Genomic DNA, 15,169 nt, shown 5'->3' on the forward strand with positions numbered 1-15,169 from the left:
TGTGTGTCCTCATGTGTGTGAGAGTCGAGGTAATGTGAAGTACGTGTCTCTTGGTGTCGTGGGAGTTTCTCCTGGTGTCCTCGTGTGTGAGAGTTGAGGTAATGTAAAGTACATGTCTCTCGGTGTCGTGGGAGTCTACCCTGTGTGTCCTCATGTGTGTGAGAGTCAAGGTGATGTGAAGTACATGTCTCTCGGTGTCGTGGGAGTCTCTCCTGTGTGTCCTCAGGTGTGTGAGGGACGGGATAAGAGTCTGAGTGTTACAATAGAATGAATTACTTTTCAGACTCCAGCGTGGGATGAAGTTATTTAAACATTTTTTTTCGGGTATTAGTTACAAAATGCACTTTGCTATTTTTTTTTACTGTTGTTTTAATTTAAAGTTAAAACAACAGCAATACCACAGTCTTATGCATGTGAACTAAACAGTTCCCTTGACATAAATGTGCAGATTTTTCTGTTTGTCATTATACTGTTTCGAATGATAGTTGTCAGCGGTGCCCCAGCCCTCCTTGACTGGTTCACATTCCAGTGTATATGGCTCTTCTGTTACACGATACAGCAGGTGTGACACTATTCAGAATCGGCTAAATAGTGTAACTTGACACTGTCTACTGAGATGTATCTGTTGTCTTTGCGACCAGTTAAAGGTGGTAAGAGACTGTACGAGTACCCTTCACTCCAAGCCCTGGAACCGGTGCATGATAAGAGGGACCAAATTCTTTTTTGTTCTCCAACTTTTCTCATACCAGTTCTCCAATCTTAGGAAGCCAGCCGGCAACCGGAATCAGCAGTGCCGTGTCATTGGAAGAGGGAAAATGTTCAATTGCGTAGCCATCCTGTGTCTTTTGTAGATCCTGTAACACAGCAAAATTATTATCTACGTCAATGGTTGCGGAAGCCACCACAACGTCTAAACCATCAAGGTCTGCCTCAAACATTTTAATGCCAAAGAGCATTTCTTACAGGGTCCAACCACCCAGAGATCTTCTTGGCAGATTATTAAGTGCACGTTGAACACCATACACATGGGCCAGCCAGTTCCTGTTAGTACCCAAGACCCTAGCTGTCAAAGATTGCTTTAAAGTCATGGTTCATTCATTCCACAATTGAATTTCCCTCAGGCCTGTATGGAGACGAAAACTGCACCAGCACCCCCATCAACTTCATTGCATCCTTGTTAGCCTTAGAGGCGAACGCTAAACCTTGGTCCAAATGGAAGGTGCCACAGGCAAACATCCCGACAAAAACACGGAAATCCCTGATGGCATTTTGAGCATCAGCACTGCGTTGTGGTCATACCCAAAGGAATCTAGTGCACCAATCACTTGCAACAAATATATATTTATATGCAGTATCAGAAGAGAATGGACCGCAGTGATCAAGATATACACAGCCAAATGAATAATTAGAAATACATAGTTGTGTTTGAGGTGGGTGTGTGACCGTTGACAGTTTGATTTGTTGACAAATGTCATAAGAAAGTACATAATTACGGGTCTGTTTATATAAACCACACCACCAATAACGTTGCTGTAAAATCGAGACTGTCGCTGACACCCCGGGATGTGCAGAAGCCATGCCCTCGTGTGCGACTTTGATCAAAGCAAGTCTGCGGTCCAAGTTGGGAATCAACCGATGCCCAACTGAAGGAATCTTAGCATAAGGAACCTGTTTGGAGTTACATGATAAGAGTATTTAGAAGGGAAACCCTGAGGATAAACAGTTCCCTCCCTAGTTGCAGCTACTGCAGCCAGAATATCATTATCTATTTTAGTCATGGACTTTGTAACTGCTGCTACGGAACATGGGGGTACTGCAGATTTGGCCGCTTCATCAGCCAAAGAATTACCAAGAGCATGTGCTCCCACATGCTGATAGTCCAGAGTATGTATAGCATGAGCAAGAATAGGAGCTCGTAGCTCCGCCAACTATGTGGTACAGTCCCCAAGTGCTTGAATATGCACGATGGAGGACTTAAATTCTCCATTGGCAATGGAGCCAGCCACAATTGTGCAAGCAGCTGAATAAGCGTGTTTGGAACCTGTGGCCAGCTGAGCCGAGCCATCGGGGTAAATAACGCATTTGTATTCACGTGAAGGAAGCAAAGACAGCAGAGGAGGATGAACATGTACATACTGCAAAAACTCCTGTGTCTGTAGTGTAGGTTCAAAGATAAAAGTGACATCTGAAGACGTCAAAGATGTAGCCCATTGTATCCAATGGGGATGTAATGTTTTGGAGTTTGGTACACTTGCTTTAGGCACGGCCTCCAAAGCAGGGAAGGGCATGACCATAAGAATGCTTTTACCTTGTGCCAATGAGCGTTCCTTCAGAATCGCCATCTGGACTGCGGTCAAAACTTTCTTAATATTGGAAAACACATTTAAGCTGCAGTGTACAAATGTGATTTGTATGCAATAGGTACTGTGTCTCCCTCATTGAACTTCAAGTAAGTGAAACCCACCTTCCCTTCCCTGGTATGATACATATCACTGGTTGGTGGTGTAATCAAGTATCAATAAGTATTTAGTTACAAGCAAGTATGAGTGTAAAGAATATAGAGTAGATATATGTTCTGGGAGCCAGCTGGCAGAAGAATATGTTGCTTGTATCAACGCATAAAGCAGGTTGATATGCTGGGCATAATCGGGAATTTAAGTCCTCCCAAAATTCAAAAATCCCAGTAAAAACTGAAGTTTCTTCAGTGTATGGCGGTTGCAAATGTGCCTATTTTTCAAGGAAATGGGGGGCTAACTCCTTTCCTTCATTATTAAGCTCATAGCCCATAAAGAGCACCGTCAAATGAGCGAGTGCAAAGTTAAATTAATTTCCATAGTTGGCAAACGCAGAAATTATACGGTCGACTCGGACAAGATGTGGTATAAGCTCATTGTCCGTGAGATAGATATCATCCACATACGAGAACGCATCAGGATCTATGTCATGTAACAATGACGCAGCACGTGCAGCAAATGCCCCAGGGCTATTCTTATACCCCATGGGCAATCGAGTAGATTTTTTCCTGATTTCTGACGGCCGTGAATGCTGTCAAGTCACAGCTCTCAGGAGCCAAATTGTGACTGTAGAAACTATTGGATATGTCAAGAGTAGTATTGTATTTTTACTCACAAGGTTGTTTACTAGCGCAGAGCTGCGTGTGTTTTGCATTGCAAAAGTGCGACAATAACTATTCAAATTTCGGTAATCCAATACAATCCGATAGGAACTGTCAGGCTTTGATACTGTAAAGAGAGGATTATTCATCGGTGATGTTAAGAATTCAATCACACCCTGATACTCTAACTGCGTTAGAATGTTACAAACGCGAATCTTCGCTTCTCGTTTGATTGGACATTGCGGTTGTGGTGTTGACCGTAAAGGTATCTCATGTGCCAGTGAATCTATATCCCAGCCCACCTGATTACGGTACACAGCAAGGGCCAAGTCCAAATCCCACTCAGCTGCTAAAGCCTTTGCATGAGCCACAGGGACATAACGCGAAAAACTCGGAAGTATCACTTTTTTCCCTCGAGAAGCGGCTAACACAAAAAGTGGAAGTCAATCTGCCTCCGCCAACAAAATGTTGTATGAGGAGGTTAGATTTTCCCAGAAAATGACCTTGATTGGACATTGTACATCACCTTCAATTTGAAAAATATTGTTATACAGTCTACCCGGGGGACAACCCGGGTGTCTGCTGTTTCCACAGTTATGGAGGTATCAGTTGCTGTCACCTCCAGACAGGGACACAGTGCCTCCCGCACTATGGTAACTTCCGCTGCTCTGTAGAGCAGCGGCACCGCCCATGTCGAGTCAAGGTATAGTGTTCTCAATGTCTGAGGCATATCTCGCTCTTAAAGCAGCGATTTTCTTCTCCTGATATGGGGGTCTGAAATGAAGCAGGTCCTCGTATTTGGCTTTAACGTCAAACAGTCAAGGGTGATCTCGTCCCTGTTGTGTGGTCTGACTTTTGCAACGATCTTGGCACTCCCCACCACCGACGTGGGTGTCCAATGTGTCCTGTATAGAACGAGCATATTTCTGATCAGGGATCGGAAAACTATTTGGAGTCTTACGTTTTGCGCAGTCGCGCAAGTCATAAGTACCCTCAGAAGCTTCAGGTGTCGGTGAACCTGCACGCAAACCTTGCTTCGGTTGTTGCTGCCCCTGTTTCTTATTTTCCAGTTCTTTTTAGGAAAGAACGGATGCCCGTCTTTATCAGTCTGAGCTCTTTGTTGAGTCTGAGAGGGTGTTTGCAATTGAGTGAAAGGCTTAATTCAGACTATTGCGACCATTCGTTTTATAAGCCTTTGCAATAATTTGCGGTAATTCGTGTGGCTTGTCTGCATCTGGTACAGCCTCCAAGCAGTTTTCCACTTGGAAGCTCACTGCATTCCCCTTAACATTAGCAAGAATCAAGTCAGCAACCGCGTCGAGCACACCCACCAGTCTCATTCCCAACTCTACAGCCTCTTCGGCTCCATGTTCATCTGGAACGCGTTCTATCACGGAGGGGAGAAAGGTCATGGAGGGAGTGCCAAACCACTTTGAATATACCGCTGCGAACACCTTGCCCCAGGTGTTACAATCAGCTAATTCGGGAAGTCAGTCTTTAGGCAAACTTATAGTTAAGATCCTGTGTTTCTCCACAGGAGCAGTATTTGATAAAACAACCTCTAGCTGACCCTATTTTACAGAAAGCCAATAAGGGAATTCATCTTTATTTTGTCGACGCTTGCCCACCACGGAAACAACCTTAAGGGGACTGATGGTCACAGCACCAGGACCCACAGGTTGTGCAGCAACACCAGGGGGTCCTACCTGGAAGTTGTATGACATGAATTGAATAACAGCTCTATGGACCTGTATCAAAAAAGTATGTAATACGCGGAGATCTGCAACTGCAGCAGTCATATAACTTGGTGTGGGGTATACCCAGCCAAAATGGGCCATTTGGCCCCATCTATTGATAAAGTGCCTAAACAGACCAGCTTTATTGGGTGAGGAAGGGCGCCATTAAACCAAATCTGGTGTTCCCAAGCTGTAAGCGGAACCTCGAGAGCCCTATCAGGCTGATAAGCTTGAGCAAGGGCTGTGGCAGTATATTCATGAAACAAAAGATCTGTTCCATCCACCGCTGGAAAGGTGACCCAAGAATAAAATACCTCAAAGCGGTAAGCTGCATCCGCTACTACAACAAAAATTAGTGCAACACCAGTATTAGGGACTCCTTTCGGAGTCAAATAAGCTGTGACTGCAGTCCGACTAGGCGGTGCTGTGTTAACCACCATAACGTATAACAAAGAACGACAACCTAAAGCGTGGCAGCGCAGTAAAGGGTTAACAAGAAAGAAAAGGAACCTTTTAAAAATTCAGGCTTGAAAGAACCTATAAAACATAAGAGGTTACACCTTCACAGCTGTCTCCGGTAACAGAAGTGAGGGGATTGTGGACACGCACAAGCACTACTCAAGAGTCTCGCAGATAAGAACCAGACCAAACCTTGGCGGCGCCATGTTGCGGGGATTCTGCACCTACACAGAACTATGCGCAGAAAGACAGGACCACGTGTATAGGGGTGTACCAACCTATCACCTTAGTACCCACAATCCCCAAACCGACAAGCTATAGCGTGTCATTCGTTCTCCTCCATAAATCACAGAGCTACAAATGATTAGACAACCCAGAACACAACACTCCCGACTCCCTCAGGAATCGCAGTAGCAAGACATACTCTTTCGCTCACTTACTCGTACTTGTCCACAATAAGAATTGGCAGTGTCACCGTAATAGTGTAAAATGTTTATTTTAACTATTGTGCTCTACAATACAGTATACGAGCCACTGCCAGCAGCAAAATGCATAAACTCAAAACAATTAGCATTGTTACAATTCCATAGAGTACAATGGGGGAAGTTGTTATGTAAAGACAGTGGAAGAAGGACTCTAAGGCCTAACCACCCTCCCATTGGCTGGAAGAAGTTTATTCATATAAAGGAAGATCTCTGGGCTTTGACAGCAGACCCCAAATGTTAAAGCCTAGATGGGAGAGTTACATCACAGGAACAGCATAGCTCTTCTCCATGGAAAGTCTCTCTCCAAGTGTTAAAACAACATGCATAACCATAATATCAAAGCACGAGTCTCCAGCATTGCAGCTGTGTTTAGCATGTTATGTCCAGGTGCTAGGGACTGACCAGAACAGAATACCAAGGGGCATTGTTTATCGACCTTGCACATCGTGTTTATACAAAATTCCAGGAACTCAGCAGAAAACGTGAAAGGCAGACAGTTCTCATGTGAAAAGCATAAACAGGCTTGCAAAAATAAAGTCATGTAGTAACGTGCGCAAAAGCAGCATCATGGCAGCAAAGCTCATGCTAACTTAGCAATGTCGACAATGTCCCTAAGAGACATATAACACTTCCAGAGGTCAGCCCACAGCTCTGCCCACCCTTAGTTCTGTGATCCGGTCCAGAGTCCACGGCTTCTAGTTCTCCAGCGGCCTGGTATCTCTTGGCGTTTTTGGGTTTAGTCAAGTTGGTAAGTCCCCCTTTCACTTCTTAGCAGTCTTCATTTGATTTTATGGGGTTCCCTTTTGAACCCCAGACCACTGTTGAGCAGTGCAGCATGTCCACACTATCAGGGGGCAGCAGCGTCCTGGTTGTGGGGGCTCCAGCGCTTTAATCAGTCTGATCCAATCTCGGGTTTTGTACTGCTCACTCGCACACTCCCAGAGTTATCACAGGTTGTCCTCCCAGACTTGCGGGTCCATTCCTTAGTCTGCTCGCAGTCAATTTACACGCTCTCCCAGACTCGTGGGTCCATTCCTCAGTCTGCTCGCAGTCAGCATACACGTCCTCCCAGACTTGTGGGTCCATTCCTCAGTCTGCTTGCAGTCAGCATACAAGTTCTCCCAGACTTGCAGGGTCCATTCCTTAGTCTTCTGGCAGTCAGCATACAAGTTCTCCCAGACTTGCGGGGTCCATTCCTCAGTCTACTGGCAGTCAGCATAGAAGTTCTCCCAGACTCGCGGGTCCAATCCTCAGCCTGCTGACAGTCAGCATACACGTCCTCCCAGACTCGCGGGTCCATCCCTCAGTCTACTGGCAGTCAGCATACACCTCCTCTCAGACTCGCAGGTCCATTCCTCAGTATGCTCGCAGTCAGCATACACGTCCTCCCAGACTCGCGAGTCCATTCCTCAGTCTACTGGCAGTCAGCTTACATGCTCTCTCAGACTCGTGGGTCCATCCCTCAGTCTACTGGCAGTCAGCATACACATCCTCCCAGACTCGCGGGTCCATCCCTCAGTCTACTGGCAGTCAGCATACACATCCTCCCAGACTCGCGGGTCCATCCCTCAGTCTACTGGCAGTCAGCATACACATCCTCCCAGACTCGCGGGTCCATTCCTCAGTCTACTGGCAGTCAGCATACACATCCTCCCAGACTCGCAGGTCCATTCCTCAGTCTGCTGACAGTCAGCATACACATCCTCCCAGACTCGCGGGTCCATTCCTCAGTCTGCTCGCAGTCAGCAAACACGTCCTCCCAGACTCACGGGTCCATTCCTCAGTCTGCTCACAGTCAGCTTACACGTTCTCCCAGGCTCGCGGATCCATTCCTCAGTCTGCTGACAGTCAGCATACACGTTCTCCAGTATTTCAAGCACTGATGCCAGGTCAATGGTTTTACTTTTGTGTCATTTTTCAAGCAATTTTTAGTCTGGGACCTGCAGTCCCCCAGGTACTCTAACTGAATGCCCATATACCCTACCCCCCTCTGCCCACCCTCTTGACCTTACCTTACCTTACTTGCTACTAACTTGACAAGTCAGGGAGGTTCTAAGAAATGTAAGTACATCTTGTCCAATAGATGGGTCGTAGTACATGCTTTCCAATGTTTCCTTGGTCTTCTTGATGGCCTGGGGTTCTGCTGGGGGTACCACATTGGCTAGCAACAACAAAAGACTTGCGTGTGCTTGCGGGACCACCAGCTTCTTTCAGGCTCTGGTTCTGGATCCACAGGTTCAATGCACAGCAGCCTGTTCTCCCAGACCACTCCGGTCGCAGCAACTTCTTCGGTTACCTTGTGTAAGCCCAATAGGACACTCTTCCTGTGCCCAGTGGGACTCCTCCCAGGGTGGTCCCCTGCAGCTAAAATCTCCTAAGTGACCAGGACTCCAACACCTCACCTCACCTCCATCAGGAGTTGGTCAATAGGCACCAATGCCTCCTGCCCTGACGCTCACGGTGCTACTCCCTTCTGGTCTCTTGACTCGGGAGGGAGCCCTGACTACTTCTGAAGTTGAGGTGCAGTCCGTGCTCTGGGCAAGTAACGTTGTCCAGGCCATGTAGTCTTCCGGCCCTGGCACTAGTCTAGACTCCATGAAGTAATTGTGGAACAGGCACTCAGCAATTCATTTTTCTCGACCCAGATGTTGTTCATCGCCATCTTGCTGTTGACGTAACCCTGGCAAGCAGGTACTGAAGTACCAGGCTATTGCCAATGGTACCAGGGAGATTCTCTTAGGTTTGAGATACTTTCACACATAGTCCTGTAGGTGCCGGCATGCCTTAGGGCAGGAACCTTCTTTCTATTGATACCCACCTTAATGACAAATGGCATTGCGTGTGGGCAAATGTTCTTCAGGGCACCTGCATCCCTTTCCCAGATGTCCACAGCAGCTTGGTTGAGCGCTAAAGGAGAAGTTCTAACTGTTGTGCGCTCTAGGCTGTTACTGTTGGATGCTATAGGCTGTTACTTTACCTGAACTGTGCCATGGGTCCTGAGGGTGAAACAGTAGCTGTCAGGTGACAGTGATGGAGCTGCAGCTATTGGTTATTATAGGTGGAGCTGTAACACCTGAGTGCCATAGATGGGGCTGTAACTGTCGGGTGCTATAAGTGCTGCTGTAACTGTGCTATAGGTAGAGTTGTAACTGATTGGCACTATAAGTGGAGCTGTAACACCTGAGTGCCATAGATGGGGCTGTAACTGTAGGTGGAGATGTAGCTATCGAGCACTATGGACGGAGCTGTAACAGTCGACACTATAGGTAGAGTTCTAACAGTCAGGCGCTAGTGGTGGAGTTTTTATTACTGAGTGCCGTAGGCGCAGCTGAAACTGCCAGGCGCTGTGGTTGGGGCTGTAACTGTCGGGCGTTAGGGGTGGAGCTGTAACTATCGGGCGCTAGGGGTGGAGCTGTAACTGCCAGCCGCTGTGGGTGGAGCTGTAACTGCTGGGTGCTGTGGGTGGAGCTGTAACTGTCGGGCGCTATGGGTGGAGCTGTAACTGTCGGGAGCTAGGGGTGGAGCTGTAACTGTCGGGCGCTGTGGCTGGAGCTGTAACTGTCGGGCGCTAGGGGTGGAGCTGTAACTGTCGGGAGCTAGGGGTAGAGCTGTGACTGTCGGGCGCTAGGGGAGGAGCTGTAACTGTCGGGAGCTAGGGGTGGAGCTGTAACTGTCAGGCGCTAGGGGTGAAGCTATAACTGTTGTGCGCTAGGGGTGGAGCTATAACTGCCGGGAGCTAGGGGTGGAGCTGTAACTGTCGGGCGCTAGGGGTGGAGCTGTAACTGTTGTGCCCTAGGGGTGGAGCTGTAACTGTCGGGCGCTGTGGGTGGAGCTGTAACTGTCGGGCGCTATGGGTGGAGCTGTAACTGTCGGGAGCTAGGGGTGGAGCTGTAACTGTCAGGCGCTGTGGCTGGAGCTGCAACTGTCGGGCGCTAGGGGCGGAGCTGTAACTGTCGGGAGCTAGGGGTAGAGCTGTGACTGTCGGGCGCTAGGGGAGGAGCTGTAACTGTCGGGAGCTAGGGGTGGGGCTGTAACTGTCAGGCGCTAGGGGTGAAGCTATAACTGTTGTGCGCTAGGGGTGGAGCTATAACTGCCGGGAGCTAGGGGTGGAGCTGTAACTGTCGGGCGCTAGGGGTGGAGCTGTAACTGTCAGGCGCTAGGGGTGAAGCTATAACTCTTGTGCGCTAGGGGTGGAGCTGTAACTGTCGGGAGCTAGGGGTGGAGCTGTAACTGTCGGGCGCTAGGGGTGGAGCTGTAACTGTTGTGCCCTAGGGGTGGAGCTGTAACTGTCGGGCGCTAGGGGTGGAGCTGTAACTGTCGGGTGCTAGGGGTGGAGTTGTAACTGTTGTGCGCTAGGGGTGGAGCTGTAACTGTCGGTCGCCAGGGGAGGAGCTGTAACTGTTGTGCGCTAGGGGTGGAGCTGTAACTGTCGGGCGCTAGGGGTGGAGCTGTAACTGTTGTGCGCTAGGGGTGGAGCTGTAACTGTTGTGTGCTAGGGGTGGAGCTATAACTGTTGTGTGCTAGGGGTGGAGCTGTAACTGTCGGGCGCTAGGGGTGGAGCTGTAACTGTTGTGTGCTAGGGGTGGAGCTGTAACTGTTGTGTGCTAGGGGTGGAGCGGTAACAGACGGTATAGGTGGAGTTCTAACAGTCAGGCGATATAGGTGGAGTTGTTACTACTGAGTGCTGTAGGCACCCCTGAAACTGCCAGATGCTTTAGGTTGAGCTGTAACTGTCAGGGCCACAGGGGCAGCTGTGCCTATAGGTGTCACAGGTGGAGCTAAAACTGCTACCAGAGGCTGGGCAGACACGTCATTGTGCCATTAACCATAGACTTGGCCGGCCAGGAGAATCGACATCGTATAGCGTTTCTCATGTGCATGCTGTTAGCCAACGCTGTCCATTCTGCAGACTCGGAGTCTGATTCACCAAGGTATCACATTTACGTTTTTTTGCTATTCACAAAGGGATTTACGTGTAGCGTCTGTACGAGGGCGGAGTCTCTGCACCCAGAAACATAGCAGCACTATTAACAAAGGGCCAGCCACTTGTGGCGGAGACCCCGCAGCCGTAGAGGGGAACCCACACTTTTGCGGAACATTCCACATTGCAGTTTCTCATTGCTGAGGCCCTGCCATGGTCCGCGTCCACGACTGCGGGCCCCCTCCATGAGAGTCCACACTCGAAAAGATACTACTTGTAAACTCCTTTGTGAATACCAAGCAATTGTGAACTCACACAAAAGTGTAAGTTTCCTTTATCAGAATCAGGCCCTCGTGTGTAGGGGCCCCTCTCCTCTTGGGTTCGGAGGGTCCCTCATGAATCAGGTGTTTATTGAATGACTATTTACAAAGGTCCAACTATACTCTAGTCACCGCCTAACATCATGTCTGAGTTCATGCTTTGTTCTGTTCCTTTATATGTTTTTGTTTACGTAACCATGCACTTTTACATATATTTTAGTTGTTCAATGTTTCCACTCATGTTTTGAGTTTGTGCATTTTTCTGAAGAGTTGTTCATGGTTGGGATGACACTTTTTTGTTTTTTTTAGATCGTCTTTGGTTAAAAAAGCATGATTTGATGTTTAAGAAGACAAAGTGTCCCCTGAATTCATTAGGGAACTGTGCCTTTGTGATTAAATCCTCAGGCGCCCTGCATTCATCAAGCAATATTGCCCAATTTAAATGTTGAACAGAATTACAAAATGGCATATGTTTGGTTTGAGGAAAGCAGATCTCCTGAAATTCACCTTTAAATGGTGTTTGAACGGGTGGCTGGTAGAGCTGCGGGGCAGGAAGTTGGCCGCCGGAAGTCAGCACTTGACCAGGACAGTGATTGGTTGGATCAAGGGGTGCCACGTGGTAGAGCTGCGAGGCAGGAAGTTGGCCGCCGGAAGTCAGCACTTGACCTGGACTGTGATTGGTTGAATCAAGAGTTCCCATGCGGAAGCCTTTTCCTACCTTCTGTCCGACACTGCGGATTCGAGACACGTGGCCTCAGAATTAAAGGAACACTGGGTGGTTGTGTGAGGCTCTGGGAAAGAGAGAGTGAGGCAGGGTTGCTGTTGGTCACACCTCATCCCCCAATCCGCCAGGATTTTGACTGGAACTAGTCGATACATGTCGGCGAAGCCATCTCTAAGATCACTCCATTGGCTCCCTGTGAAGGAACGGGTGCGATTTAAATCCCTATGCATCACATATAAGATCATGCATGGAGAAGGCCCTTACATTTTGGAAAATATGATAAGTCCTTACAAGCCCCAACTCAATCTCCGCTCGAGTGACCACAACCTGGCAATCATTCCCAGGATAAAGCGAGCTCGCTCAGGCGGCCGGCTCTTTTCTCTGCAAGCAGCAAGAGAATGGAATGCCCTCCCATATAACTTGAGGCAGGAACAGACCTTCCTTCAATTTAGGAAGAAACTTAAAACCTTCCTATTCCCCAGAAATTAGCCTGCAGTAGGAATGTAGATCGGACTAGCCCAGGGTTACCGCTGCCAAGAGCGCTGGGATGCCTACGGGTAGCCATGCGCTATATAAGTGATTTTACAATTACAATTACAATTACAATGGTGGTAAATGGTAGATTGATCTCAACGTATCTGGAGACACGCGTTCCGGCTACAGGCGTAACAGTCTTTTCTCTGACTCTGCTCAGTATCCAGGATCCCTACTTCAGGCACCTGCCGCTTGCTGGGTCCGTGTTAAATGCCCTCATACATGAGACGCTTGAGTATCCAATGTGTGCTTCTCACTCCATCCACACCTCGACTCTGCCTTAGCGCCAACTTCTGTGCACACCAATCATGTGCGACTTGGACAGATTATCAGGGCATCCTACTCCCGCTTTAGGTGCAGGTCACCTGGTTTAGGTAAGAGTAGGGGCGTGGGCTTTAGGTGCAGCTCACCTGGTACAGGTAAGTGTAGCGGCACGGGCGTTGGGTGCAGCTCAGACGGTACATGTAAGAATAGGGTGTGTGGGTAGAGGTAAGAGTAGGGGCACATGCTTTAGTAGCAGCTCACCTGGTACAGGTGAGAGTAGGGGTGTGTTCTTTAGATGCAGCTCACCTGGTACAGGTGAGAGTAGGGGTGTGGGCTTTAGATGCAGCTCACCTGATACAGGTGAGAGTAGGGGCACGGGTGTTAGGTGCAGCTCACCTGGTACAGGTAAGAGTAGGGTGTGTGGGTAGAGGTAAGAGTAGGGGCACAGGCTTTAGTAGCAGCTCACCTGGTATAGGTGAGAGTAGGGGCGTGGGCTTTAGATGCAGCTCACCTGGTACAGGTGAGAGTAGGGGCGTTGGCTTTAGATGCAGCTCACCAGGTACAGGGGAGAGTAGGAGCACGGGCGTTAGGTGCAGCTCACCAGGTACAGGTGAGAGTAGGTTGTGTGGGTAGAGGTAAGAGTAGGGGCACAGGCTTTAGTAGCAGCTCACCTGATACAGGTGAGAGTAGGGGCATGGGGGCCACCATCTCCATGAACGAGAATACCTCTCAGAACCAGGGCTGTCACCCATCTGTAGGATAAGTTTTCTTTCACAATTACAATTTTTTCCATGAGTTTTAGTCAAAACCTGTATGTGTCACTGGGCATTTTAGAGGAATTTTTGGAATAAGTTTGTGCCATATAAATATTGTCCAGCTTACATCATTTGGCCATGTTTGCGAATGATAGGAAGGGTTCCTCATCAGAACTTTATGTGAAACGAACATTTTAATTTTGTTATAAACTCTAGAACTCCTTGTTAAATATCAGTGTGCACGTGCACACAAGTTAAGTAAAGATGCCGCATGGTGTGTTATTCGTCACACCACTTTATATCAATCACCAAGTGTTATAAAGACGTTTTTCACCTCTTAGCCTATGCAGAACTAGAAGGTGTTGCTGATCCCAGGTTCACTTCTCAGACTCAGCCTGTGTCTGATTGGTAGGAGGGGGGGAGATACACCTGGCCTTCTGTCCCTCTCTGTAGGGGGCGCTCACAGCCTCCTCTGTGGGTGAATGGACTTGTGCCTCCTTGGTGGGTCTGGCTCTAGACACCGCCACCAACCAGTTATAAGATGTGTGTTGAACCCAGGAGGACCAGACAGTGATAACTGTGTTTTGGTCCAGTTTTCTCTTTAATGTGGACCCTGTGTTCCTTCTTGTATGTGATGTTGGTTACTTTGCTACATCAGCTCCGCAGAGCTCCTGCGCGGGGTCTTGGCAGTGTGCGGTGTTACATACAGATTCCCCTTCTGAGTGGTGGTTGTTGAATCTGTATAAACCCCCCTTCAGTGTGCACTTCCAATCTGGATTGACGATGTGATATTTCTGTCGTAAGAGATCCTTCTACGGTGTGTCCGCTTCACAGGGCGGGCAGTCGGTCCAGTCCGTTGTCCCTGCTCATGGGAGGTGGACACAGGTTTGCTGCTGCAAACACCTGGTCACAGAGTGAGCCCACCCTAGGGAGGCGCCCCCTGTAGGTGTGGTTACAACTGCCTGTCAGTTGTATCTACATGCTGGGAGAGGACATTGGTCTTTCCTTACCCAGCACATGGGTCTCAGGAAGGCAGAGCCCACCAGGGTTCAAGGATGAGGCAGAACCAGCCCCAGTGGCCATGAGACCCGACGCGCGACAACTTTCCACGCGGTATTTCTGTACGAGAAGTAATCGCCTGACTTCATTGGAGCTGTATGGAGAGAATGATTCTAAGCATACATTGATGAAAAATGAATCTTTGACAAAGGGATCAATTGAGACTTATTAAGGCTGGCTTCAGAAGCCAAATCTGAAATGCATTGCTGTAATAATGATTGGATAACTTGTGGTGTCACCGATCCGAAGCTCCAGTTAAATGCAACATATATATTCAGTTCTGTTGATTGGCTGACACCTAATGGGTAAATGGGTTCACCTTTGTTAATTTGTACATTTTTGTTAAATCTCTCCACTTTAGAGTAAATGCTGCTACAGTTGGGATAACTTGAACAATCTGAGGTGCAGAGAAACCTTTTTAATTAGCCTGATTATCTTCTAGGACAAAAGCTTTGTATTTTGGAGTAGTACTAAAAAGAGCAGAGAAAGTCAGGAGACGGCGCTGGCCCACTCTGAGAAACTCATGGCGGTCCCCAGTCCCAATGGGGCCGTGCTGCACGAAGCCAGCCTCTAGGTGGGTACAGGTAACCTTAGCAACGCCGCCGTGACGCCAGTGGCAGCCAAGCAAATCTCTAATTCTTAGTCTGATGTTAAATGCACAATGGTGAACATGTTCTGCGCTTCCTAACTCTATAACACCAAACGCTGGCTCCTGCTATCCACTAACACACGGTGCGATGCTAACCCTCTGGTGGGGATGCTGAGGCAGTGTGACGCCTCTCACACAAGACGTCAAA

The 15,169-nt window shown here is 48.4% G+C and overlaps 1 protein-coding gene across 2 annotated transcripts in view; it reads left to right on the forward strand.

Moving 5' to 3' along the window:
• SCARB1 (scavenger receptor class B member 1) overlaps window positions 1-15,169 on the forward strand; it is a 703,088-nt gene that overhangs the window by 670,850 nt on the left and 17,069 nt on the right. Inside the window, exon 12 of one of the 2 annotated variants that reach the window (XM_078668028.1) lies at window positions 14,815-14,946. The exons of the other annotated variant lie outside the window; for it this stretch is intronic. Within the exon in view, the coding sequence (XP_078524154.1) occupies window positions 14,815-14,946 (132 nt within the window). The remainder of the gene's footprint in view (window positions 1-14,814; window positions 14,947-15,169) is intronic. 2 annotated transcript variants of the gene reach the window in all.

The sequence above is a fragment of the Lissotriton helveticus genome, chromosome 11 (genome assembly GCF_964261635.1).
Source record: "Lissotriton helveticus chromosome 11, aLisHel1.1, whole genome shotgun sequence".
Lineage (NCBI taxonomy): Eukaryota > Metazoa > Chordata > Amphibia > Caudata > Salamandridae > Lissotriton > Lissotriton helveticus.